General features: G+C 34.7%; 1 protein-coding gene across 7 annotated transcripts in view; it reads left to right on the plus strand.

The window, feature by feature from the left end:
• Positions 1-25,207, plus strand: part of LOC135207476 (SR-related and CTD-associated factor 4-like) — a 46,911-nt gene that overhangs the window by 17,659 nt on the left and 4,045 nt on the right. For 2 of the 7 annotated variants that reach the window (XM_064239217.1, XM_064239222.1), the window contains exons 5-14: positions 2,105-2,345; positions 2,626-2,848; positions 4,284-4,460; positions 8,211-8,454; positions 11,025-11,180; positions 11,995-12,196; positions 18,043-18,327; positions 19,105-19,320; positions 19,448-19,586; positions 22,891-23,201. In XM_064239217.1, coding sequence (XP_064095287.1) covers positions 2,105-2,345; positions 2,626-2,848; positions 4,284-4,460; positions 8,211-8,454; positions 11,025-11,180; positions 11,995-12,196; positions 18,043-18,327; positions 19,105-19,320; positions 19,448-19,586; positions 22,891-23,201 — 2,194 coding nt within the window. The remainder of the gene's footprint in view (positions 1-2,104; positions 2,346-2,625; positions 2,849-4,283; positions 4,461-8,210; positions 8,455-11,024; positions 11,181-11,994; positions 12,197-18,042; positions 18,328-19,104; positions 19,321-19,447; positions 19,587-22,890; positions 23,202-25,207) is intronic. The other 5 variants (XM_064239223.1, XM_064239218.1, XM_064239221.1 and 2 more) reach the window with 5 other exon arrangements.

Below are 25,207 nucleotides of genomic sequence, written 5' to 3' on the forward strand. Positions count from 1 at the left end.
ATTTATATGAAAATATTTCAAAACTGATAAAAGCTATTGTGCATGAAATTGCGCACATTTCTATATAAAAAAAATTTGTGTAACGGCTAATTTAAAATGGTGCAAACATTACAACAATCGCACGAATAAAATTATGATTTTTTCGGAAGAGTTGCCGCGCGGACGTAAGAAAAAAGTTTTTTTCATAAATTCACCTTAAATCGAAATATTGTGCTAGAGACTTCCAATTTGTTGCAAAATGAAGGTAAATGATTGAATATTACTAGAATATAAGAGTTTTAGCTTACAATTGTGTTTTTCGACCATTTCGGTAGAGTCAAAGTTGACCGAAGGTTGAAAATTTGGCACTTATCGTTATTTATATGAAAATATTTCAAAACTGATAAAAAAAAATGGTGCAAAAATTATGTTAAAATGACGAAATAATTACTGAGATGTCACTGATACTTTTTAGTGCGATAAGAAAGAAATTCGCGCTTGTGCACCTGCGTAACGAAACAAAACAACGCCTTGATCCGTGAGCTCCCAGCATCTCCCAAGGCACGTGATTCAAAAGTTTTCACCTGGTAGGCCTATAAGTATTTTTCCGCAAATTTAAAAAAAAAACTTTTTATCGACGTACCATACGTCCAATCGGCACCCAACAGAGAATTTATGTCGTCGTTTAATACGTCCAATCGGCGTTAAAGGGTTAATGGATACTGTAATGTATAACTTTTTAAAAGAATAACAGAAAAGATGCATATTCATTGTTTTTATTTTGTAAATTTACTGGCCGTCAGCAGCCTTACATCGCTCAATTAGATATGCCGATGTCGGTCCAAATCTGATTCCTCTCTCTCTCTCTCTCTCTCTCTCTCTCTCTCTCTCTCTCTCTCTCTCTCTCTCTCTCTCTCTCTCTCTCTCTCTCTCTGCTGATATGTCATAGTCAGAATGTATTGAACCTCCAAAATTGACTTATATAAATAAATTACTAAATTATATCGCATATATATGTAGTATACAGTATACTGAAGGCTAGCCTGCTGTATTTGTATACATATGATGTATGTACCACGATATCATCATCGTATATGCGAGGCTAACTTGTTAAATGTTATTCAATTTCTCTGTACTGAATTATCATAAGCCAATGTGCATTGAACCTAGAGAATTAGATGTAATTAATAATCACTATGCCATATATGTATAAAGTATGCTGTGTAGTGTAGGCTAGGCTACCCTAATGTAAAGATGGTGCTGATTACCCTAGTGTAGGCTAGGCTAGTATAATATTCTTACGAAAAATTAACACGGGCCGATTTACGTCCTAATTGATTTGTGACTGGGGTGCCATAACCAATTGCGGTAGTTAATCGACTACTACCTGTAATGTAAAAATATATCATTAATATTCTCCTTAACGTCATTTGTAACATAACTTGGTAATTTTTTACTATCGTACGATCGTTGAAATGCAAGCAAAAAGGCTGTTGTTATTGGATTGGTTGTTCAATGCAAATCAGCTGTTTCTGGCTGTATGCATTTTCCAAACAAGTATATCATTACTACCGATACTTTTGGCATTCTCTCTTACTTTTTTAAACTTAACTAGAAGATGGTATAGATTAAGAGATGGAGGAAAAGGGGTTAGCCTAACTAAAAAATGGAATAGATAAAGAGGAGGAAAAGAGGTTAGCCTAATGTTATTTGGTCTCGTAAATTTAACTCGCATGATATGTGAGGTACGTGATAAAATAATTTTTTAAGGGTGAAAATTTGGGGGTCGCATGATATGGGAGATCGCGTGTTACGCGAGTATATACGGTAATTAATATTTCAACTTTGGTAGTATTTTGATGCTAATGGCAATGAAGTAAGTTGAGGTTGAATTTGTAGCCAGCAGTAGTTTCTGGCACGTAGCATTTACCATCAAGTAATCCATGGCCAGTGTGTAACTATGCATATCAATGTTATCTCTTGGTGTAATGCATCTTTTGATGTTTTGCTATCCTGGGCTATGATGACTGATCAGTTTATTCCATGTGCTTGGGTGGGTTAAGTCATATTTTAATTATGCATTAAGTGGTACTTATGCTAATTTCATTCTTATTTTCTTTTACAGCCTGTACCTGTTACAAGTGTTTCCAGTCAGGTAATGACAGCAGCTGTCACAAATCTGGATCCTGGATTGATTCAACAAATCCAACAAATACTTATGAAACAGCCACCACAGGATGATGGGGCAGGCATGGCAGCTGCTGCAGCAGCTGCCGCTGCAGCCAGCATGGTTCCACCAGTGCCAGAAGAAGTGAAGTCACAAGTCATTCCAGGAATCACATCCACAGGTGGGATAAATTGCATTGGTTAGTGTTTTAATTTGTTTAATTTTTTATTTTTGGAAGTTAATTCATATACAGAGGGATGATCATTAATGTGTTTATAGATGAGAAGCAAGTGCATACCATGTGCTGTCATGGTATACTTTGTTCTGATTGTTAGGTGGGTATAGAGAGAGAGTTCATATTTTATATTTTTTTGGATATTATGAATGAGTATTGTTGTAGGGTTTCCATGTTGACACTAAGTAAAAATGTTTTATCTTGGCCTTGGTTTCCTTCTGATATATCTGGTTTCATTTCACAGGCGATTATGATGGGAGGTCGTTGCCTTTCTTGCCTGTAGATACCTCTCAGCCACCTCCAGGGTATCTTCCCCAGGGTCCGTTTATGGGGGCTATTCCTCCGGCACCCATGGCGGTTCCGCCTCCCAGTATAGAATATTCCAATGTGCATCTCCCTCCAGAGAAGCCTAAAAGTCCCCTTGAAGATGGAGAACATTCAGAAGACAGTGATGATGTTAAAGAAGTGTAAGTAGTGTTGTATTTAGTCTGAATTCTTTTCCATGAATACTTGTAGGCTCTTAAGACTGGTATGCTTCATCCAATCATTATTTTGGTGTACAGTACAGTCAACCCTTGTTAGGACAGACTAGTAGTAGGGGGCAGGGTATCTATATATATCTATATGTATATGTATATCTATATCTATCTATCTATATCTATATCTATCTATAGATTTAGATATATATTTATATATATCTATATCTATCTATAGATTTCGATATATATATATATATATAGATATCTATAGATATCTATATCTATAGATTATCTAGATATCATATACAGATATCTATAGATATCTTATAGATACTATCTATATATATATATATATATATATAGATATCTATATCTATAGATTATCTATATATATATATATATATATATAATATTATATATTATATATATTATATATAACATACATACATACAACATACATACATACATAACATACATACATACATACATACATACATACATACATACCTGCTTAAAAAATAACGGTAGATACACGTGACTTCATTAGATAAGCGAATACCACAGGAAAATGATAGGCAGAAATCCAAGCACTTTCATCTTTACTAAGACGTTGTCTTAGTAAAGATGAAAGCACTTGGATTTCTGCTTATCATTTTCCTGCGGTATTTGCTTCTATATATATATATAGATACCTATATGTACACTGCATTTCAATATTTTAATGAAGAGTATGAATAATAAACCAATGTAGAAATGTTTGTGTTAAACCTCATAGTGAAATATGAAAATAAATGATAGAACTTAACTGTATATGTAGATGCGTAGGCTGAGACATGAACGTGCAGTTGGGTAATCAAAGATCAGTACTGCAGCAAAAACATTTTTTTCCTCATATTTTTTTTTATTCAGTATGGTTGATTACTATTTTTTATATAAATAATAGTGTTAAATGAATATTAGAACATTAAAATAATCAATAATAAAATAGTGGGACAATTATGACCATATGTTCACTAACATAGTTTTTTCAACAAAAACATTCTGTCAAATGCAAAAATATACATGATCCAAATAATTGTAATTCAACTTGTGAAATTTAATGATAAGGAAGACTGTAAAATACATTTCATCATATCGATCTTGGAGACTGTTGTTCTTTATTGCTACTTATGTCATCAACAATTTGCAGTCTGATTTTGTGATTGAAATGACTATAAGTGGAGCAGAAGTAGGGGCTGTCATTGGCTAACAGATCATCATGGCAACCAGCCAGCCAATCAAGTTTTTTAGCTGTAGTGAATAAGTGCTTACTATTGTGACTTGGAATAATCTTGAATAGTGCATTTATTTTTTTTCTACTGAATTGCATTTGTGTGTAATATAAGGGTTTTGAACTAAGAGTGGTCTGCATGTATTTCCTCAGGATTCATGAGGACCGAGATATGAACAGACATAGAAGTCGGTCTCGGTCAAGGAGTCGTTCCAGGCGAAAGCGAAGGACAAGCAGGTCACGATCTCGTTCCAGATCAAAATCAAGACACAGAAGGTCAAGGTCTCGGTCAAGAGGTCGCAGGTCAAGTTCTAGGTCAAGGAGGAGGAGGTCAGCTGTTATGGGCTTGTCCTGTCTGCATGCTTACATAATTAATGTTGTGTTAATTCTCCTCTGTTGCTAGCATCATATAAGCTAGGGTGTTGAATAGTCATAACTAAACAAAATAGATATTGTTAATTTTACTGATGGTTTAATAGTTGATTAAGATGAAGTGACAGATTGAATAGTTGTTTAGACAAGAAAATCAGTGAGGTCTTGCCTTTGGAAAACCTGTGTCTGTAGTTCTTGCAGGGCAGTGGGAAATTATATATGAAGGTTCTCTGGTCATTCCTCAGAAGTCCTGGGCTTCAAAAGAGGCAAAAGTAAGTTACGAGCAGGAATGTTAATAGAAACAAACAAGAAATTATCCTATGGAGCACTGAAGTCAAAAAATGCTCTCCGTGAAGGAGGGGTATTTTCATTGTGGTGGACATGATTAATACTGATACTGATTACCAAGCTTGTCTGACATTTGACTAGCCAGTCATTTAGTGCTAATCAAGGGTAAATGTTCAGAGAGATCAGTGTAATATTCCATAGCAACAAGAGGTGGCATATACGTACTTTGGATTTAATTGGAATTACCATTGGGAAAGTTTGGCATTTAGTGCCAGATGGGAAAAACATCGTAATTTTTTTCATAAGTTCTCTTAATTCTTTATGGTTTTCCTTTTCCTGGACCAAATATATTCTCAGCCTGTCTGTCTAAAGACTAGTTTAGTTTCAGTGTTATCTAAAGACTAGTTTAGTTTCAGTGTTATTTTTTTATCATGATTGTCAGAGTGGTGAGTGTTTGTGTGATTGAGATTGAGAATCTAGTTTTTTGGAATAAGAATCAAAATTTATCTTGTTGGGGATTAACCCTTACCTGCTTTGTTCCACCTGTTAAGGCCAGTGCTGCTTACCTTGCCTTCACTGCAGTGTGTTGGGATTGGCTTCCACTTACTTATAGGCTTGTTCCGAGAGCAAGAAGATGTACTGGGCTAGCATTTTGATAGTAATACGCTTGCATTGGAAACTTGAATCTCATTTGTTGGTCTGGATCTTGGATCTCCCTCAAGGTTGAGGATCATCAGTCTTTAGGTGATGTGCTGCTGCCTATCTTTTATCTTACCCTATCATCACCTGGCTTCATGCTGACTCCCTCAGCATTGGCTACTCTTTCACCCTCTTGGTTGCCCACTCTGCCTAGTGAATGGACAGTTCCCTCAACACTTTGCCACTCCTGTCCCTGCCTACCCATTGCTTTCATTGACTTCTTGTTTATGGTTGCTGCAATGTCTAGTCATCTTCACTAGGTAATTGCTGGTATAGCTTTTGATCTGGTGGTCTTCATGTTAAGGCTTCCTCCATCAATTTACTAGTCTCCTATTGCCTGCTCTGCCTACTGTGCTGGTAAATGGTACAATGATGCCACATTTTATCACTGCACTGTATCATTTTTTTTTTTTTTTTTTTTTTTTTTTTTTTTTTTTTTTTTTTTTTTTTTTTTTTTTTATAACCTATCTGGGCTACTGTTTATGTTGTACCAATAATTTCAACCACATCAACTTCTTTGATGTCATTGGCTTAACATAGATTTTTTCTATATATTTCCTTTATCAACAGTGTCTTATGCTTCCTATATCTGCTTCTGCCTTACAGTTTTGTTATGCTCCATCTGTGTGCTGCATCATTTTGTTGATATTGTCCCGTGTATCTTCAGTCACTATGGCAGGGCCTCCAGTGTTAGACCACCTTGATGATAGAATGTTGCTGTATGTTACTACTGTGCCAGCTGCTTTTAATGTACCAGCTATTCTGCTGCTTCTAGTTAACATCTGTATGTATCCCTTGTAACTTCTCATGAAGTAAAGGTCCAGGCATTAGTTCACACACCTCAAAGGTACAGTATTCTTCAGGAGAGACTTCTAAGGATTTTAACAAACATTATCTCCTGATTGTTGGTATGGTCACCATCAAGACATTGGATGGTACTGGTAAATACTACACACATTATCATGGTGGTTGTGGTGAATTGATCATGCACTGAGGATTTACACTTTATGTCCCCAACCCTCCGAGATTGTGTGCTTGTTCCAGAGAGTGGACATGGCTTGTCAACTGCACTCTTCCTCCATGAAACAGCTCAGACACTTTTGCATATGAGGGAAATCTTAAAAGAAATCTTAAATTCTAGCCAAAGACCTTGGGAAGGGTGTTGTTTACAATGCCATTGCATTGAAATTTGAATCAGAAGCAGGTCTTCTGCAAGAGCTATAGATGTAATTTTTTTTGGTCTTGTGATTGTGTCCATAGTTTTTATAAACTAGTCACTCTCAAGAAATAGTAAAAGTGTTGGTGACCTTCGTTGTCACGATGCCAAAGAACTGTAAATCAATCAGTCAGTCTTTAGTATTGGGGTTGGCTGTAGGAAATTTTTTTTCCCCATTTAACTTTTAAGCTAAATCTATTTCTTATAACTTACAAATATATCTTCAATTTCAATATTTCTTCTAACCAAGTTATTGGTCTTTACAAAAACTGCTTGTGTCCGAATATTATGAATTGAAAAGGTGAAGTGGAGTCAAACACAATTGTGAGCATTTGAATTCAGTAGACCGCATTTGATGTCACTGCACTAGGTCAGGGGTAGGGAGGATGTTAAGCAGTCATAGGGTTCTTGGACATCCTCACAGAAGTACACGTAGCCAGCCTTGCTCCTAAGAGTATGTGGAGATACTTGACTGGCCTACCTACCAGTGAGTCACAAGCATTACAGTTGCCCTTAGTTTATTTACTTACTTTGAGTGCAGTACATCAGAAGACTTTTGTATTGGGGTACCTGGACATAATGAATTTACTTATATGATTATGTGAAAAAAATATGTTCATTGTCTTAATTTCAGCGCCTCAGTGGCGTGGTTGGTTTGGTGTTTGCTTCTCACCTCGGTGGTCGCGGGTTTGATTCTCGGCCATTCCATTGAGGAGTGAGAGATGTGTATTTCTGGTGATAGAAGTTCACTCTTGATGTGGTTCGGAAGTCACCTAAAGTCATTGGTCCCGTTGCCGAATAACCACTGGTTCCATGCAACGTAAAAACACCATACAAACAAACAATTGTCTTAATTTCAGTAAATGAAATTCAGTATGGCAATTAAAAGCAAGATTAAAATGCACTAAGTTTTGTTAAAAGTTTTAGTAAGGGAATTCTAGAAGTAATTCACAATACTGTAAGTGCAAATTCAATTAACTTTGTTTTACATGTAAATATGAACTCTTATCAGTCTTGCAAAATTTATAAATATGCCATACAGAAATTCCAACTTCATCAAATTGAGTACAGGCAGTCCCTGATTATTGGCGATCTGGTTTTATGGGGCTTGTCCAGCGATGACAATTACTGAATTTCTGGCACCGTTATGTGCTGATCCCTGCTTATCTACTCCAATCCTTGGTTATCAGTGCCGATAACAGAGGATCATTGCTATTATCGCTGATTTTCAGTCATCAGCAGTTTTCAGTTATCGTCACGCCACAAGAATGGCGCCCCCACCGATAAATGGGGACTGCCTGTAATTATTAAACGTGTACAACGGAAGACGATTGCTTACATTCAAGTGGTTGAAGGCTTTGTTAAACATGTGATCTTATGCTTTTGCTCTGGCTACTGAACCTCCAGTTAATATCCTCCTTTTTAAAATGAGTTTTTATAGAAATATTTGAAAGTTTTGAACGTAATTTGTGTGATCACAGAGTCTTATCTTTGTATTTGAACAGATCTCGGTCCAGAGACAGAGACAGAGATAGAGATCGTGACAGAAGAGACCGTGACAGAGACAGGGATAGTCATAAAGAGAGGAAGAGAGAACGTGAAAAAGAAAAGCTGGATCCCGAAAAGGAGCGTGCAAGGGAAAAAGAGCGCGAGAAGGAGGAAGAAAGACGGAAAAGGGGATTGCCACCAATCAAACAGGAATTCCTCAGTGTATGTTCAACTACCCTGTGGGTGGGACACTTGTCAAAGGTAAGAAAGATGAGACTTAATTGTTTATCATTTTTATTTAAAAATCTTGTTGCCTTATTTTGTGCAAAATTTCTTGTGCTCAGGGATTTTGGGGAGGAGTTAAATAAGAAGTATGGAGATGAAGAAGCTGTATGTAGGCAATCCAATGTTAACATCATCATCCAAGGAAGTCGTCTTTGAAGCGCTGACAAGATAGAGTAAAATAGAGAGATGAAAATCATTAAAAGCTGAAGTATGTTTATGATGACAAGAAAGGGTGAAAAAAAAGTCATGTTATAAAAGTGATCACAAGGAGCTTAGAGAGGTGTAAATTTGAATGGAGTATCAAATATCAAATGTATTTCAATACAGGAAGAAATAAATTATTGAAAAAAGGAAGCATGAAAGAATGACAAAACTGAATAAGCTGGACATCAGATTTGAATTTAAACAAAGTCTAAGGTAAACTGATGAAGAATTAAAAGTAAAAAATAAAAGTTGCTATAAAGTTGAAGAAAGAAGTCTTGTTTACCATCCTTTGATGTTCATGGTAGTGTTTATTTTGCCATCTTTAGTGTATCTGCAAGTCTGATGGTTGTAAAATCATATCTTCTTTATTATTTACTTTGTGATCTTATTTACTTAATATTTGATTTTGACAGTCACTTATGGTATTTTCAGTGGTCAAAATTGATAAAACGGTAATTCTTAAAGAAATTTAATAAAGATAGAAAAATTAGGTTAGCAATAGAAAGTGTCACTTAGATGTGATGATGTGACAGTCACATCCAACAAGAGTTGAGTGTAAATTTAGTATAGACTTTAGCACAGGGAAATAATGTTGATGGCAATGAGAAAATAAGGAAGATTGAAATCACCTTTTTTTTACCTACTACATCATAACCAGTAAGAGTTATGCATAGTGAGTTAATTGGTTAGAAAATACATTTATTCTTGGGTTATTTCACATTAAAATCAGTAAATCACATACATAAGAAGGAATATTGCTATCACTTAAACCAGAAATGCATACAGACCTAGATTTTTGACCAAGTATGTAATAGGATTGTAAAAAAAAAATTTAAAGAATACTTAGCCTTTAATACTTCAATAAATTATTTACATCATAGCTGCTACCCACTCTACCCAATCAGAGTTGGAAAAGGCTCATTATGATGGCCTTTTTATTCGATCTTTCAATCCGTTTTTGTCTCTTGGAGTAGTTTGTGCATTTTTTTTTTTTACGTATTGAGTCACAGTGGGTTGTGAAGTTGGAATTGAGAGGGTAGAAATAAAAAAACAAACATTAGTCTGTATAAAGTAGAAAGTGACATTTAGATTACTTGTAAGAAAGAATTTAATGCAGAGTTCCAGAAAAACCAGTACTCTGTTTAACAGAAACACGGCCAATTACAAGGAAGATGATGATTAGTAATTAGAAAAGGTGTGTCATTTAGAGCCTTAGATTTGTATGAGATGATGTGGCAAGAGGTTTCAAGAAATTCTGAAGTAACAGGGTGATAACTTAAAGAAGCCCAAAAAACAGAAAGTGTGCAAGGTTTATTAGTGCAGAGAACTGACAAAAAATTTAAGCCTTATGGACGAATACCTTCTTATGAGTAGCAATAACAGGTTTGTGTGGTGGACGGATTCACTCATGGTAAGCATCAATATTATATGTCATCAGTTGGAGGAATCAGGCAGAAAAGAGGTTCTAACACTTCCATTGCCCTTACATTCACTAATGGCAACTTTTAGAGTATCTCAGAACAACGATTAGGCGGCTCTTGAGTTAATTGTGATCTTGACATAAGGAAGCATATACTGCGTCTCTCACGAGACGTCTTTTTATAAATTTGCTCATGAATATACCCTGAGGTCCTGTTGGTTTTAGCTCTTATCTTTTATGATATTATGTTAGTTGTAATTTTAATTTTGCAAAGAAATATTAGGAAAGACATAATCCAAAAATGTTACTGCATCTTCAATCTCAGTAAATTTACTTAAATATTTTACAACAAATATACTCAGACTTTGTCACTGCGTTTCTTTCTTATCTGTTTTGATATTGTATGTGCTGTAATTATAATTTTACAAAACAAAATAAAATTATTAGTAGAAAAAAACATGTATAATGGTAAAATTTACCATTGTCTTGTGAAAAGATGCCACACAAGGGGTTGTAAAGTCTTTTTCAACTTCTCATAGAAAATAGGGAAAATTTTTAGCTTTTTCTTCTTACACCATTTGGATATCTTTCTCTTGTCATTGATGTGTTTATGTTATTTTATTTTTTTTTTTCCTTAAATTGGCTTACCTGAAAGTTTCCCAGGCCCAGGGTGCTGCATATGCTTTTGTTAGCCTGGCTCTAAAGGGTCAACCTCTGTAATAGCAAGAGCAACATATAAGTTGTGATAATAATTGATTTTTTTTTTTATTGAGTAAGGATGCACAAAGCCAATTATGGCTCTTTGAGTGTAGAAAATTTTTAATTATGTAGGTTTGTTATGTGGATGAGTAGAAAGACTTCTTTTATTGATGATACGTGTGAACAGTGAGTATCTAATAAGTTTAATTCTCTATTTTTTCAGCTTGTATATCAAGAGGAACTCTCTGATACCTTTGGGGAGTACGGTGATATTGTGTCCATTGATTTAATTCCACCTCGTGGTTGTGCATTTATCTGCATGAACAGACGTCAAGATGCTGCAAGAGCGCTTGTTAAGCTTAGAAATCATAAAATGCATGTAAGTTATGTTACTTTTGATTTTATGTATTTAGTACATTGCTGACAGCAAATTATGGAAAACATAGTAGAAGTGCATCAGGTGATTCAGTATTGGAATTATTTTTTAAAGATGCATTTATATTGTTGGGTAAATGAACGGTCTGTGTATTGATGGTGTTGGTGATCTTAAGTTTTTAGGTGATATTTTGTTTATATTAGATGTAATTATGAGTCATTGGTGTCTGATCATATCTAAAAGGATATGTAAAAGCTAAACAGTTTTCAGTTGGGAACATTTAATCTACATTAGCACTGCCTGTTGCTACGTAACCAATTGGTGCCTAGCCACTTGAAAATATCTAATAATAATTGGGCCAAGAGCTGTTAATCAGCTCAGTGGTCTGGTTTAACTAAGATATACTTAGTATTGACTGTATTGTTTCAAACACAACATTGTAATGACAGGAGTTTTAGTAGTAGTGAAATTCATATATGTTTTTGTTGAATTGAGTTAACTTACATGAAAATACATAAGGTAAACAACATAACTACAGTATTTCATGATGGGACCGTCTAATGATTTTCAAGTAAAGTTCAGGTGTGGCTGGGAGTTTCAGAAAACATGAGGCCCAAATTTAATTACTTCATTAATACATACAGACAATACACCTTAGGAAGTTACTACATTTGAAAGCTTTATCTTTTGGGAAGAGGAAAATTCAGTTTGTTGTACCGCAGGAATGATTGAATTTGTTATGATGACATTGGCTAAGCCTTCTTATATTGGTTTCGATTAAGAGAATGATTTTTTTCTATTTTCTTCATTATATCAGAACAAAGCTATTACTTTGGCATGGGCTCCTGGAAAGGGTGTGAAAGGCAAAGAGTTCAAAGACTATTGGGAGGTGGAAGTTGGCTGCTCATACATTCCGTACCACAAGCTGATCACGATGAGTAGTTACGACCTGGACAGTTTGGAAGAAGGCGGCATGATCGACGAAGAAACTGTACCTGAATGGTTGAGAGGTAATCAAAGTATGTTTGGTTTTCTTGGAAGATCACCTTTTCTCTTACAGTGTCACTGTATCGTTTTTCTGGATTTAGTATGATGACGAAATTTCAAGTAGCTCTGAATGTGAGCAAAATGTTATAAAGTTTTTGTATTTTGAACCATTGGTTTTGATAGCTGTAAAAAAGTTTTTTTTTTTTTAAATAGATATGGCTGGGTATACATATGATGAATCAAGTAAATGAAAAGAGTGGACCATATTTTAGAAATATTTTGAGTTGATATTTTGTAAAACTTAATCTATATAGAAAAGTTATACTTATGATCTTAGCTAATGTATATAATTTAAGTGATTTCAATCATTTTATGAAACATTAATATAAGAATGGTCCTTATTGAATTTTATATCTTATATAACTTCACAGACTCAACAGTGTTAATTAATGTATTTATCCAAATGCAAATTCATTACTCTAGTGTGGAAATTAATATATATTATCCAAATGAAAAACCATTACTCTAGTGTAGAAGTTAGTGATGTGAGCAATAACATAAATTCTTTCCCCATGATGAATGCTGTCCTATAGAATAAATTTATAACTTTTTTGTCATGACAAGACTACATGAACAACCGAACGAGAAACTTTTTTTTTTTTTCTATGTACAACCAAATTGGATAACTACAACATCCGTTTGGCTTGTATTTCAATCATCGTACTATAGTAAACAATTCCCATAGTTGTTATAAATGACATTATGTAGAACAGGACAGATATCTTAATGTAATAACTTTATTCGCAATAGATCAAAGATCAGTAGGGAAATATACTGTTAAATTTAAACCTAGTAGTAGTTCAAGCTGAGAAAACTGTTCAAGTTGCTAATGGCCATTATCGTGCATAGGCAACAAGGATAAAAACTCCAGTAAACGTGTGCTTTCAAACACAACCGTAGATAAAATTGAGATAAAATCATTTTAACCCTCTTACGCCGAAGGGTTATAATAGAAATTGTCTCCCGTATGGCGGGCGGGTCTCGGAGTGAGAGCGGAAGCGGAAAAAATGTTTTTTTCAAAAAATCACAGCGCGCTTAGTTTTCAAGATTAAGAGTTTATTTTTGGCTCCTTTATTGTCATTGCCTGAAGTTTAGTATGCAACCATCAGAAATGAAAAAAAAAAATATAAATAATGCAATATATGATAGCGCAAAAACAAAATTTCATATATAATTGTATTCCAATCGCCCTGAGCAAAACGGTTAAAGCTAACGAGTTAATTTTTTTTTTTGTATTGTTCACTAAATTGCGATCTTTTTGGTATATAACACATTGTAAAACGATAAAAGCAACACAGAGAAAATATTACCACAAAATGATGCATGAATTTGTAACGCGCTGACGTAAAAAAATGTTTTTTCAAAAAATTCACCATAAATCCAAATATTGTTCTAGAGACTTCCAATTTGTTTCAAAATGAAGATAAATGATTGAATATTACTGTACTGTAAGAGTTTTAGCTTACAATTGCAGTTTTTGGCCATTTTGGACGAGTTAAATTTGACCGAATGTCGAATTTTTTATATATATATTTTTTATATGCAAATAATTCAAAAATGAGAAAAGCTACAACCTTCAATTATTTTTTGTTGTATTCTACATGAGATTGCGCACATTTTCATATAAAACTGTATGAAACGCCTAATATCAAACAGAGTAAATATTACGAGAATGCGACGTACGCATTTCGGAGATTTGCGGCGGAGAATCTGCGCGCGGAGGGAAGGAAAGTTTTTTTATTAAATTCACCATAAATCTAAATATTGTGCTAGAGACTTTGAATTTGTTTCAAAATGAAGATAAATGACTGAATATTACTTGAATAAGAGTTTTAGCTTACAATTGCGTTTTTCAACTATTTCGGTAGAGTCAAAGTTGACCGAACGTGGTTTTTTTTTCTATTTATCATGATTTATATGCAAATATTTCGAAAATGAGAAAAGCTACAACCTTCAATAATTTTTTGTTGTATTCTACATGAAATTGTGAAATTGCACGCAATTTCATATATAAAACTTTATGCAACGGCTAATTTAAAATGGTGCAGACATTACGACAATCGCACGAAAAAATTTCTTGATTTTTTTGGAAGAGTTATTGCGCGGACGTAAGGATTTTTTTTTTTTTTTTTTTTATAAATTCACCATAAAACAAAATATTGTGCTAGAGACTTCCAATTTGTTGCAAAATGAAGGTAAATGATTGAATATTACTAGAATATAAGAGTTTTAGCTTACAATTGCTTTTTTCGACCATTTTGGTAGAGTCAAAGTTGACCGAAGGTTGAAATTTTGGCACTTATCGTTATTTATATGAAAATATTTCAAAACTGATAAAAGCTACAACCATGGGTTGTTTTTAGTTGTATTGTGCATGAAATTGCGCACATTTCCATATATAAAACTTTATGTAACTGCGACAATCGCACGAAAAAATTTATCGGAAGAGTTACCGCCCGGACGTAAGGAAAAAGTTTTTTCATAAATTCGCCATAAATCGAAATATTGTGCTAGAGACTTCCAATTAGTTGCAAAATGAAGTTAAATGATTGAATATTACTAAAATATAAGATTTTTAGCTTACAATTGCGTTTTTCGACCATTTCGGTAGAGTCAAAGTTGACCGAAGGTTGAAATTTTGGCACTTATCGTTATTTATATGAAAATATCTCAAAACTGATAAAAGCTACAATCATGAGTATTTTTTGTTGTATTCTACATAAAAATGCACACATTTTCATATATAATACTCCATGTAACGGCTAATTTAAAATGGTACAAAAATTATGTCAACGTGACGAAATAATTTTTGAGATGTGTCACAGATACATTTTAGTGCGGCAAGAAAGAAATTCGCGCTTGCGCGCCTTCGTAACGATTGTAAACAAAACAACACCTTGATCCGTGAACTCCCAGCATCCCCCAAGGCGCGTGATTCAAGTGTTTTCGTCTGGTAGGCCTAAAAGTATTTTTCCGCGAATTTTTAAAAAAACTTTTGTATGTCGAGGTAAAATACGTCCAGTCGGCACCCGAGAGACAAAAAATGTCGACGTAAAATACGTCCAGTCGGCGTTTAAGGGTTAATGAAATATAACCTTGTGAAGTCTTTGTAAACGCATTTTTCGCAACACCGGTGGATAAGAATGAACATGAAAAAACATCCTCTGATAATGCGGAGGGCAGTTACAAAAGCTGCCTTAATTTGTATCATATTTATGTACAAAAATAAATATACCCTATATATAATATGTTTTCATACATATTTTAAGCATAAAAGCATGAACATTTATATAATCAACACATTGATTGCTAAATTTGCACTATATTTTCGGAAGAGTGGCAGGCAGTGGCGGACAAGAACGAACATGAAAAAACGCCCTCTTTGATAACATGAGGGCAGTTTCAAAAACTGCCTTTGTATCATATTTATATACAGAAATAAAAAATAAACCCTATACATTATACATTTTCATACACATTTTAAACATATAAGCATGAACAGTGATAAAATCGACACATCTATCGCTAAATTTTCACTTTTTTAACTCTATATTTTCAGAAGAGGGCCAGGCCAGGCGTGACATAGAACAGGTCATGGGCATATAGTTTACCCTAATAACTATGTAATAACGCACAATAAAAATGTTTAATATCATTTGCATAACCTTTATGGTCTGAACGATATTTCTACAAATGTATGTACTCGTTAGACATAACGGCGCTTGCGGTGCTGTCAACCGAAAATTGTGCCATAAAAATATCTTAAAATACCTTATTTTTTAATTAATATTTTTGACGACAGCCGTAAAACCAAGCCACTGCTAAGTGATTGTGCTGCTAACCGCTGGCCGCCTGTATTTATAAGATCCAATGGAGGAATCCTTAATGAACCACAAAACACACAGACGCCCAAAATCACAAGAAAGCAGGAAATGAATCGAGGCCTTAATGAAAAACTAGCATAGGAGGAGGATAGGAAAAACCAACGTCCGCTCTCCAAATCTGTTGAAGAAAGACTAAATGCGTCGCTGGGTTCAAGCATGGTCGCTGACCAGCTGCCACTTATTTCTTGCATATACAATTATTTTATTGATTTTAACTGGTTTTCCAGCTAGCACCAGAAGATTTATCCTATTGCTAAGACCTCATGTTTGATATGTTACTGTTCATATTGGTAACTCCCACAGTAGAGTGATGGTTTTGTGTTTGGATAATATATTTATTAAAATTGGATCATGTGTTAATTAAAATGAATTCAGTGAATAGTTATATAAGATATAAAATAACCCATGTTTGGAGGTTTGGTGCAAATTAGGGAAAAGTTAAATGGATTTTAACGTGAGAGTAGTGTAATTGTTAAGGTGAGAAGGGAGTGATGATTATATATACAGAATAAGAAATGGTGTTTTCCAATAATACTCATGAAAACATGTTATTTGGTTTGTAGTTTTCCCTAGTGAGCCGGATTACCCATTGGGCTGGTCCATTGTGTTCTTGTATGTCTGACTTTGTAAATTAAGCAATTTGTTGGATCATGTTGTTCCTCATTGTAACTTATAACATCTAGACTTTACATTGTTTGCCAGAAGAATTTGTCCTTGAAAAATGAAAATTAGAATAACTTGGTAACTAGATAGTGACTGAAAAAAAAAAAAAACAGACCAGTTGGCAGTGAGGCATACTTCAAGGAGTCTTTAGTAACATATTATACTCTGCTACACAAGGAAGAGGAAGATCTATTACTAAGGGGTATTTCCTTTAGATTCATGTCCTTGTTGAGTGTATCAACTTGTAAGAAATATTACTGGATTATTAAAAAAAAATTACTTTTGTTGAAGTAAATTTCAGGCAGTCAGTTCTTCTCTTGTTAATACTTAATTCTGAATAGTTAAAAGATTATGGTATAAGGATAAGTAGCCTATTACTTTCATTCTTGGAATAAAGTTAAAAAAGCTCCAATCCATATTCAGTTTTTCATTATGAAATCTTTCTCAAGACTAGTGTTGAGTAAAAAGTAGCCTTTTATTGAGGCTTGTGCTTCCAAAAGACTTTTCGTGATATTTTAGTAAAGTGGTTTTATAATTGCTACAATTTTTATTATGGAATATAGCTATGGCAAAATTTTAATTACAAGAGGAGTTGAAATAGATGCATGATCAACCACCCAAAGCCTAAACTACACACTGCTATTAAGATTGTAGGGATGACCAAATGCATTTCTTGTTGAAAATATTTTTACAATCTGGTAAAAATATTTTACTTCCATTATTTTATACAGACATGCTTAGATCAGAGTGCTTCCTTAATTACACTCAGCAATTATTAAGAGGTGAAGTACTTTGAACATTTTTGTGAAATCTTTAGCTAATTCTCCAAAAACTTCTTAATTTTGTGCTACTAATTCAATTTACAAATGTTTACATGTGAACATTTGTAAGTGGTACTGCAATTGGCATAGACAGAAGAAATTTCAGAATAAGCTTGTGCCAAGTCTCAGCAAAATAGGCTGAATGCAATTTTATTTTGAAGAGAAATCTTGGTTGATGATGGGATCATAAGTAATATAGAAAGAAGAAATTTTTTAATGTTTTTGCCCATTGGCTTTAGTATCGATGACATAGGCTAAATGCAAATTCCTTTCTAAGGTTGGTGGTTGATGATAGGGTAATACTACAAAACTGATGATTTTCCAGGAATGTAACCCCTGAAGCAGTAGCTTATATGTTGTCTTCATGCAGTTAACTTCATTATAGCTTGCTGGGAGTTTCAGTATTAAAATGGACCATGGTTATAAATTGTATTTCCTTTTCCCTTTCAGGTCGGTATGGCCTTGAAACTGCTCCAGCACCTGGTCCTCCTCCAGGATTTGTGCCTATTGGAGTACCACCAGGTCACCCTCCAAATAGCAGAGGTCAGGAAGTTGTGGCACCTTTACCTCCATTGCCTCCTCCTGTAGAGAAAACACAAGACGTTACTAGGGATGGTTCTGCCTTGACATCCACTGCCCCAGGGTTGCCTCCAAATCCACAGGGTTTGCCTCCAAATCCTCAGGGCTTGCCTCCTAACATCTTGCCACCCCCATTTGGCCTTCCAAATATGCCTCGTAAGTTTTAATGAGGTTACACACAAACAAATTTGTTGCTGTGAATATTCCCATTTTTAAAAACACGAATTTCCTTATTTCAAACATAATTGGATTGTTAATAATACTTCTTGAAGTGTGAAAACTTTTATTGTAATAATTTAGCTGCATGTTACTTATGAGTAATAAATAAATGTGGAAAGTTTGGAGCATGAAGTAGCTACATACTACCAGTAATTTTAAAGATCACAATGAATATGATCAGTGGAAAATTTAGAGCAGCACTGAAGTGTGGAAAGGCTCATAGGATAACATTGCTTCAATGCTCCTTATGTGTCTCCATATTTAATATTTTTTTTTAATGATAAGAGATATATTGTATGTTAACAACGCATGTGCCACAGTGAATGTTTAGGTAGGGTGCTCATCTCAGAATGGAAAGGAATTGCTAAAAAGTCCATGCTATTGGTGACAATAGATTTCTTAACAAGGCCAGATCATAATTCATTGGTTTTTATGCATAGGGACAAAGGTCATAAAGATTGTCACTTTTACTTATGCAGTAGGGTTATTGTAAGTCAGTATTGGGAGCAGTTATTTAAGAGCCTATGTATTATTATTAGGAATATGGGAAAAGATGTATTTCACAAGTACTTATGGCTGTGGCACCAGTGTTATGCCAAGTAATTGTACTTGAAGTAAAACAATTTTGTGTGCATCGTTTCAACATATTGTCAAATCCTCCAGATTTGTTTGGAAAATCAGTAGTGACTCATGACCTATTCTTTTCTTCTTCAGCTCCTCAGGTTGGCCCGGGTCCAGGTCCAGGTCCAATGCCCCCTTTGCCACAGGGGTTGATGCCTCCAAACTTGCCTCCATTAGGAGTTCCTCCACCCCTTGGCCTTCCTCCTTTAGGTGTGCATCCTCCTGTATCATCGATTTTAGGCCAGCCGCTTATAGGTGCAATGCCTCCATCTGTTAGCATGGCACCAAATGTACCAAGTCGACCCATGTGTAAGTTCTGCTTTGCCCATTTTTCCCCCTGAGGCATTTTTTTGAAATGTCATTTTATTATGCGGCATTAGTTAGTTCACCTTATCATAATGACTTACCTGACATATGTCTATATTTTGTTTCATAGTGCCTCCTGGAAGCAGCATACAGAACTCTGCGCCTCCTATAACAACAATGGCCAACAATGCCCCTCTGATGAACAGTAATTCACATGACTCAAATGATATGGATATAGAAATGGAAGATGTTGATAAAAGTGTACATGGGTAAGTAGTTTTCTTATGGTTGCTGTTTAATTTTATGGAGTAGTTCTAGTGACATATGAGATCTTTGTTACTGGAGGTTGTGTTTTCTCTGGTAAAATCATGGAATGGAAATTGTCAGAAAGCACAGGAGTTTGCGACTCAATTCTAAACTGTCATAGGTTTCAGCCAGGCAATTGAAGCAATGTCAGGTTAAAACTGGACTGGTAGGGTCGGGAGAGGTGATAGGGACAGAAAGTAAAGAATTTCACAGCCCTCTCATATCATCTGTAGCAGCTGATGAGAGTTTATGTTTTCCTCATGACTTAGAGCAGTACTTAACTTTTTCCAAGTGCTAAGTGTAACCTCACATTTCATGGGTTATCTCATGAACCTAACAGTATACAGGCAGTCCCAGGTTATTGTGGAGGGGGATGTTCCATTCCTGAGAGGGTGCTGATAGTGACAACCGCCATTAACCGAAACTCGGTGATTTTAAGCACCATTATGATGCCATAGATCACCAGTTTTATGGTGCTAGACGAGTGCCATAAAACTGGATCGCCGATAACCGGGAACTGCCTGGATGTCTAAAGGAAAAGGAATTTGGTGCTCAAGTTCATTTCAACAGCTCAGTTAGGTTACATTCGGCCAATTTGGAGTTGTAGAAGCTGCAGTTTTCCCCAAATTTTGTAATTTCATCTTAAAGAATTATTAATGAGTTTGTAGTAAAACGTGTAATTATTTACACCAAAACTAGTATTTTCATTGAAACTTATTACCTAACACTGAAGGTGTCAACAGGCAGGTTACCTTATGGTCAGTTTGTTAATGTGTAGTGATAAATATTTTTTCTTATTACTGTTCAGTGTGGTGTGTTATGTAAGGGTTTGTAAGAAAAAAGTAGTTGAATTTAAAAGAATTCCTATTTTTAGTTCTTGTGGGTGGGGTGGTGTCCAGGAACGTTTTCCAGGAGGGTTGATAGGGACATGAAGAATAGGGTTTAACTTTGGGTTATATTATTACTGAATGATTTTTAGAATATGTTAGTATATGTACAGGCGGCCCGCGGTTAATGGCGCAATCGCTCAATGGCGAATCGGTTTTACGGCTGTCGTAAAAAATATTCATTAAAAAAATATGGCATTTTAAAGGTACTTTTACGGCACAATTTTCAGTTAACAGCGCCGCTAGCGCCGTTGTCTAACGAGTTCATACATTTGTAGAAATGCCATTCAGACCATAAAGGTTATGCAAATTATATTAACAAATTTTATGGAGAGTTATTACGTGAGTATTAGGGTAAAATATATGCCTCTATGACGCTGTTCTATGCCGAAAATATCGAGTTACATAAGTGCAAATTTAGCTATGGATGTTTTGATTTATAAATGTTCATGCTTTTGTTTAAAATGTGTATGAAAATGTATTATGTGTAAGGTATTTTTATTTTTGCACAGAAATATGATAAAAAGGCAGCTTTTGAAACTGCCCTTCAAGTTATCGACTACGATGTTTTTTCATGTTCGTTCTTGTATGCCGCCGTCTGCCGCTCTTCCGAAAATATAAAGTTGAAAAGAGTGCAAATTTGGCAATCGATGTGTCGATTTTTTAAATGTTTATGCTTTTATGTTTAAAATGTGTATGAAAATATATTACGTAAAGGTATTTTCATTTTTGTACATAAATAAGATACAAATTAAGGCAGCCTTTGTAACTACGCTCCATTTTGTCAGGGGATGTTTTTTCAAGTTCGTTCTTGTCCGCCACTGTTCCGAAAAATGCATGGTGTTATTTTATTAATTATGCATCTTTTCCATAAATCCTTTAAAAATTTATACATTTCACTGTATCCAAGAATATTGTATGTATTCTCATATTATTGTATTATAAAATACTATGGCAAATTTAAGCCAGTATTCCAAGGAGCGGCCAATGTTGTGGTTTGAAATCAGCTGATGAATACAAGTTTGTTTCACCATAACGCAATTCTGAGCGAATTCTCTTGCTTCTAGTTAGCATAAACGAATATCTAGATACTTGACTTATAGAGACAGTTATTTTTCCTTATACGTGTTTTTAGGTGGAAATATTTATTGAATATGTCTCGTTGTGAATGTGAACTACTTTTTTTTCCGTTAACAGATTACGTTGGCGGCATGTTTATTGCGTAAAAAATTACGTGATTCCGTTCGCAATAATCCTTTATATCATCGTAATACAAACTTTATTTATCTTATATCGGTGTGAAACCAACAGTAAAATGTATTCTTTCAAGCACAGTAGTTTTGATTAAAATGATTCTATCCCAATTTTATCTACGGTTGTGGTTGATGGCATACGTTTACTGCAGTTTTATCCTTGTTGCCAATGTACTATAATAGTCATTAGCAGCTTGAACAGTTTTCTCAGCTTCAGTTATAACTAAGTTTAAATTTAACAGTATATTTCCCGATTGATCTTTGATCTATAGCGAATAAAGTTATTACATTAAGATATCTCAGTTCCATTCTATACATAACGCCATTTATAACAACTACGGTAATCGTGTACTGTAGTACAATGATTGAAATACAAGCCAAACGGATGTTATCCATTTCGGTTGTACTTTAAAAGAAAAAAAAAAGTCATTTCTCGTTCGGTTGTTCATGGCTGTACACGTTCACACAACGAGTATAACGTTAAAACCATACTTTCATCATTCTCTTTTGCTGTTATTGAACTTATGTAACTAGAAGATAGATAAAGTTAGGCCATTGTAATTTGACCTCTCATAAAATCGGACTATCGTAAGAGTAATGATCGTAACTTGAACACTACAGCTACCTGTACACTGTATAAACTATTATATCTTTACATACTGTAGACACCCAAAGGATTAAAGCTAGGCTTTTTCACTTTACAGTATTTACAATGCTATAATGTACTGTACAGTACTACTGTACAGTAAATTCTATAGTACTATACTGCATAAATATAATTTTACTTATTGCGCCATTGTGGGATTACGGCGCCTTTGACTGGTCTAGTTTCGAAAGAAGGTGTGCGGTGGCCGTAGGCTTTAAAATCGCTTAGCGTCGAAAATCACTGCGTCGGCGGCCAGGAACGGAACCCCTGCTGCTAACCGAGGGCCGCCTATTTAGAAATTATGAAAATTGTTAAAGTTTTCCAATTTTTTAAGTGTCAATTAAATGCTAAACTATCATACCAGTTAGAATTGAAACTCTAATTTAATTTTGTGCATTATATTTGTTTGTTTGAAAATTTATATTTTGATTTTTTTCTTTTTGCTATGCTCTACTAAAATTTCTCCCATTGTCTCTTGCAGGAAGGAAAATGGAATTTCTTCTAAAGACAAGGATGATGAAAGGCGGGAAAGACCTTCTCGATTTGAAAGACCAGGTGCGAGGTCCCCGTCTGTTCATGAGAAGATGGTTGAAAGACTCAAGAATATTGCCTCAGGAGGTGACATGGGATCCCGTGATAGATATGACCGGGATAGAGATAGAAGAGATAGAGATCGAGATAGAGATAGAAGTCGTAGTGATCATGACAGAGACAGTCGAGATCGTGATAGAGACAGAGACAGAGATAGAGACAGGGACCGTGATAGAGACCGAGAAGATTCCAGAGGAAGAGGTATGATATTGATCAATGTGTCTGTTTTGACATGTTTGCAAATATCCCCATATGGAGTTAATGCTGTCTGTCCACTTCACTTTGTGCAATGTAGGCATTACTACAGGGGATTTGCAGCATCCCTCAAGCCCCTACTTATGACCACTTTTAGCCTTTTACTTTATCTCTTCCTGATACCTTTCTTGAGTCTTGCTCTCCAAGTGCTCTGACTGTCATTTCTTTGTAAAACCACAGGTGTTCTCCCAGTTCCACCTGTAGGTCTTTGTACTTTATCATCTTTATTCTCTGGATCTCTTTTATGTTGCTGTCCAACCACTCCAACTCCCTCTTTTCACTGTTAAATACTTCATGGGTTCCTTGACAGCCTATATTCAGATCAAATCATTTGCAAAGTTGAGTATAGCTCATAATATCAGTGACGAACAAGTCACAACTTTTAAAAGTAAACTGTATTTGTTTTAAGATGTACAAATCAGTCTCATATCATAATCCCAACTCTTAAGCAACCCAACATTTCTTGATGTAGCCGAAAGAAAAGGGAAAGAGTCAGATGACTGGAAAGTACCCTGTGTTCACATAACTTTTATTTTATTTGTTAAACAGTTTTAATGATTGAACCAGTTTGGTCTGAAAGATACTCCTAGCAGTAAGATTTTCAGGTTTATATATGTAGAAAAAGTGCAATTTACTTTTAAAAATGTCTGAAATCTTTTAGGTATTGCTCACAATTAAGTTTTTTAAAAATTTTTTAGATTTTGTTTTTTATTTTTTGGTAGACATGATTTTAAGAATTGTTAGAGCAGTGTTGATTCTGTGGATTCGGTGTATGGCACTTATTTTTGTAAATTGTCAGATTTTATAATCTGCAGAGGGGGTTACAATCTTAAGCAAAACTGGAAGCATCTTGCTGGCATTATCATTAATCATTAATGTACCTACATCATTTTTCCATGTGAGTAGAAGTGTACATAGCAATACAAGGGTAACAGCCAGGACAATAGTTAGTAGTATTTAGGTACTGTATTTGTTTCTATTTTGCTTTGTCCAGTTATTTCTGTCTGTGTAGTTAGCCTTGTGATTATTTTTAGGCTTAGTTTGTTATGTATTAGGGTTTTGAAATATTCAGTGTACTAGTTCACTTTTAATGGTAATTCCTGTTTGTTAGAGAATCCCCCAGTTTGGTGATTCAGTGGTTGTGTGCTCAAAATATTTTTTTTTCTATAAATTCATATTCTTGTGAATCATGGACTTGCTTAACATGTACATACAGTAGCTCACCAATATAACGGACTGCGGCAGCTCACCAGTATAACAGACTGCGGTATATCATTCTTATGGATATGTATATCAGTGCAAATTGGAAATATTGATTTGAGGGTTTTCGCCTCCAGATTGAGTGCTGAACTGTCTTTTCAAATCAGGCACTCATAGTGGGTAAACCACTCGCTTACCAGTATCCCTTGTGTTATTGTTACTGTTTTTTTATTAGTTTACATTTCAACTCTAAAAATTATGCTAAAGCTGTCATTTATTAACTAACAGCCGTTTGCTGATGTTAGTTACCATAACTAACACAATTATTAAGAGTTGCATTACAGCTGTCTTTTTAAAAACTTGCTTATTTTTAGTACAGTTCCATAAATAAAAATAAAGTAAATTTTATTTATCCATCACGCAACAGAGAAGGTGTTAAAGAAAGTATTCCACTAACTTGAAGCAGCTGTGGCTAAAGAAATGAATACATGCGTAGACTCCAAAACTTGTTGAAGGTAAAAGCAATGCCTGAAACTGACAGAATCACACTTGTACTTCATTTCATTTACTGCTTTTAGGTTGCAATTTTAAAACCAAGATATGATAATTTACAAAAGAAATCTCTCTTGAATTAAGTTTCATTCTGCAACTAAAGACAGTGTTGATGTCGCTAGTAAAACTAAATCTGCTGATGATTTTAAGAAACAAAACCAAATTCAAATGGCACATGATCGCTCTATTCATATTTTGTG

The sequence above is a fragment of the Macrobrachium nipponense genome, chromosome 32 (assembly GCF_015104395.2).
Source record: "Macrobrachium nipponense isolate FS-2020 chromosome 32, ASM1510439v2, whole genome shotgun sequence".
Classification (NCBI taxonomy): Eukaryota; Metazoa; Arthropoda; class Malacostraca; order Decapoda; family Palaemonidae; genus Macrobrachium; species Macrobrachium nipponense.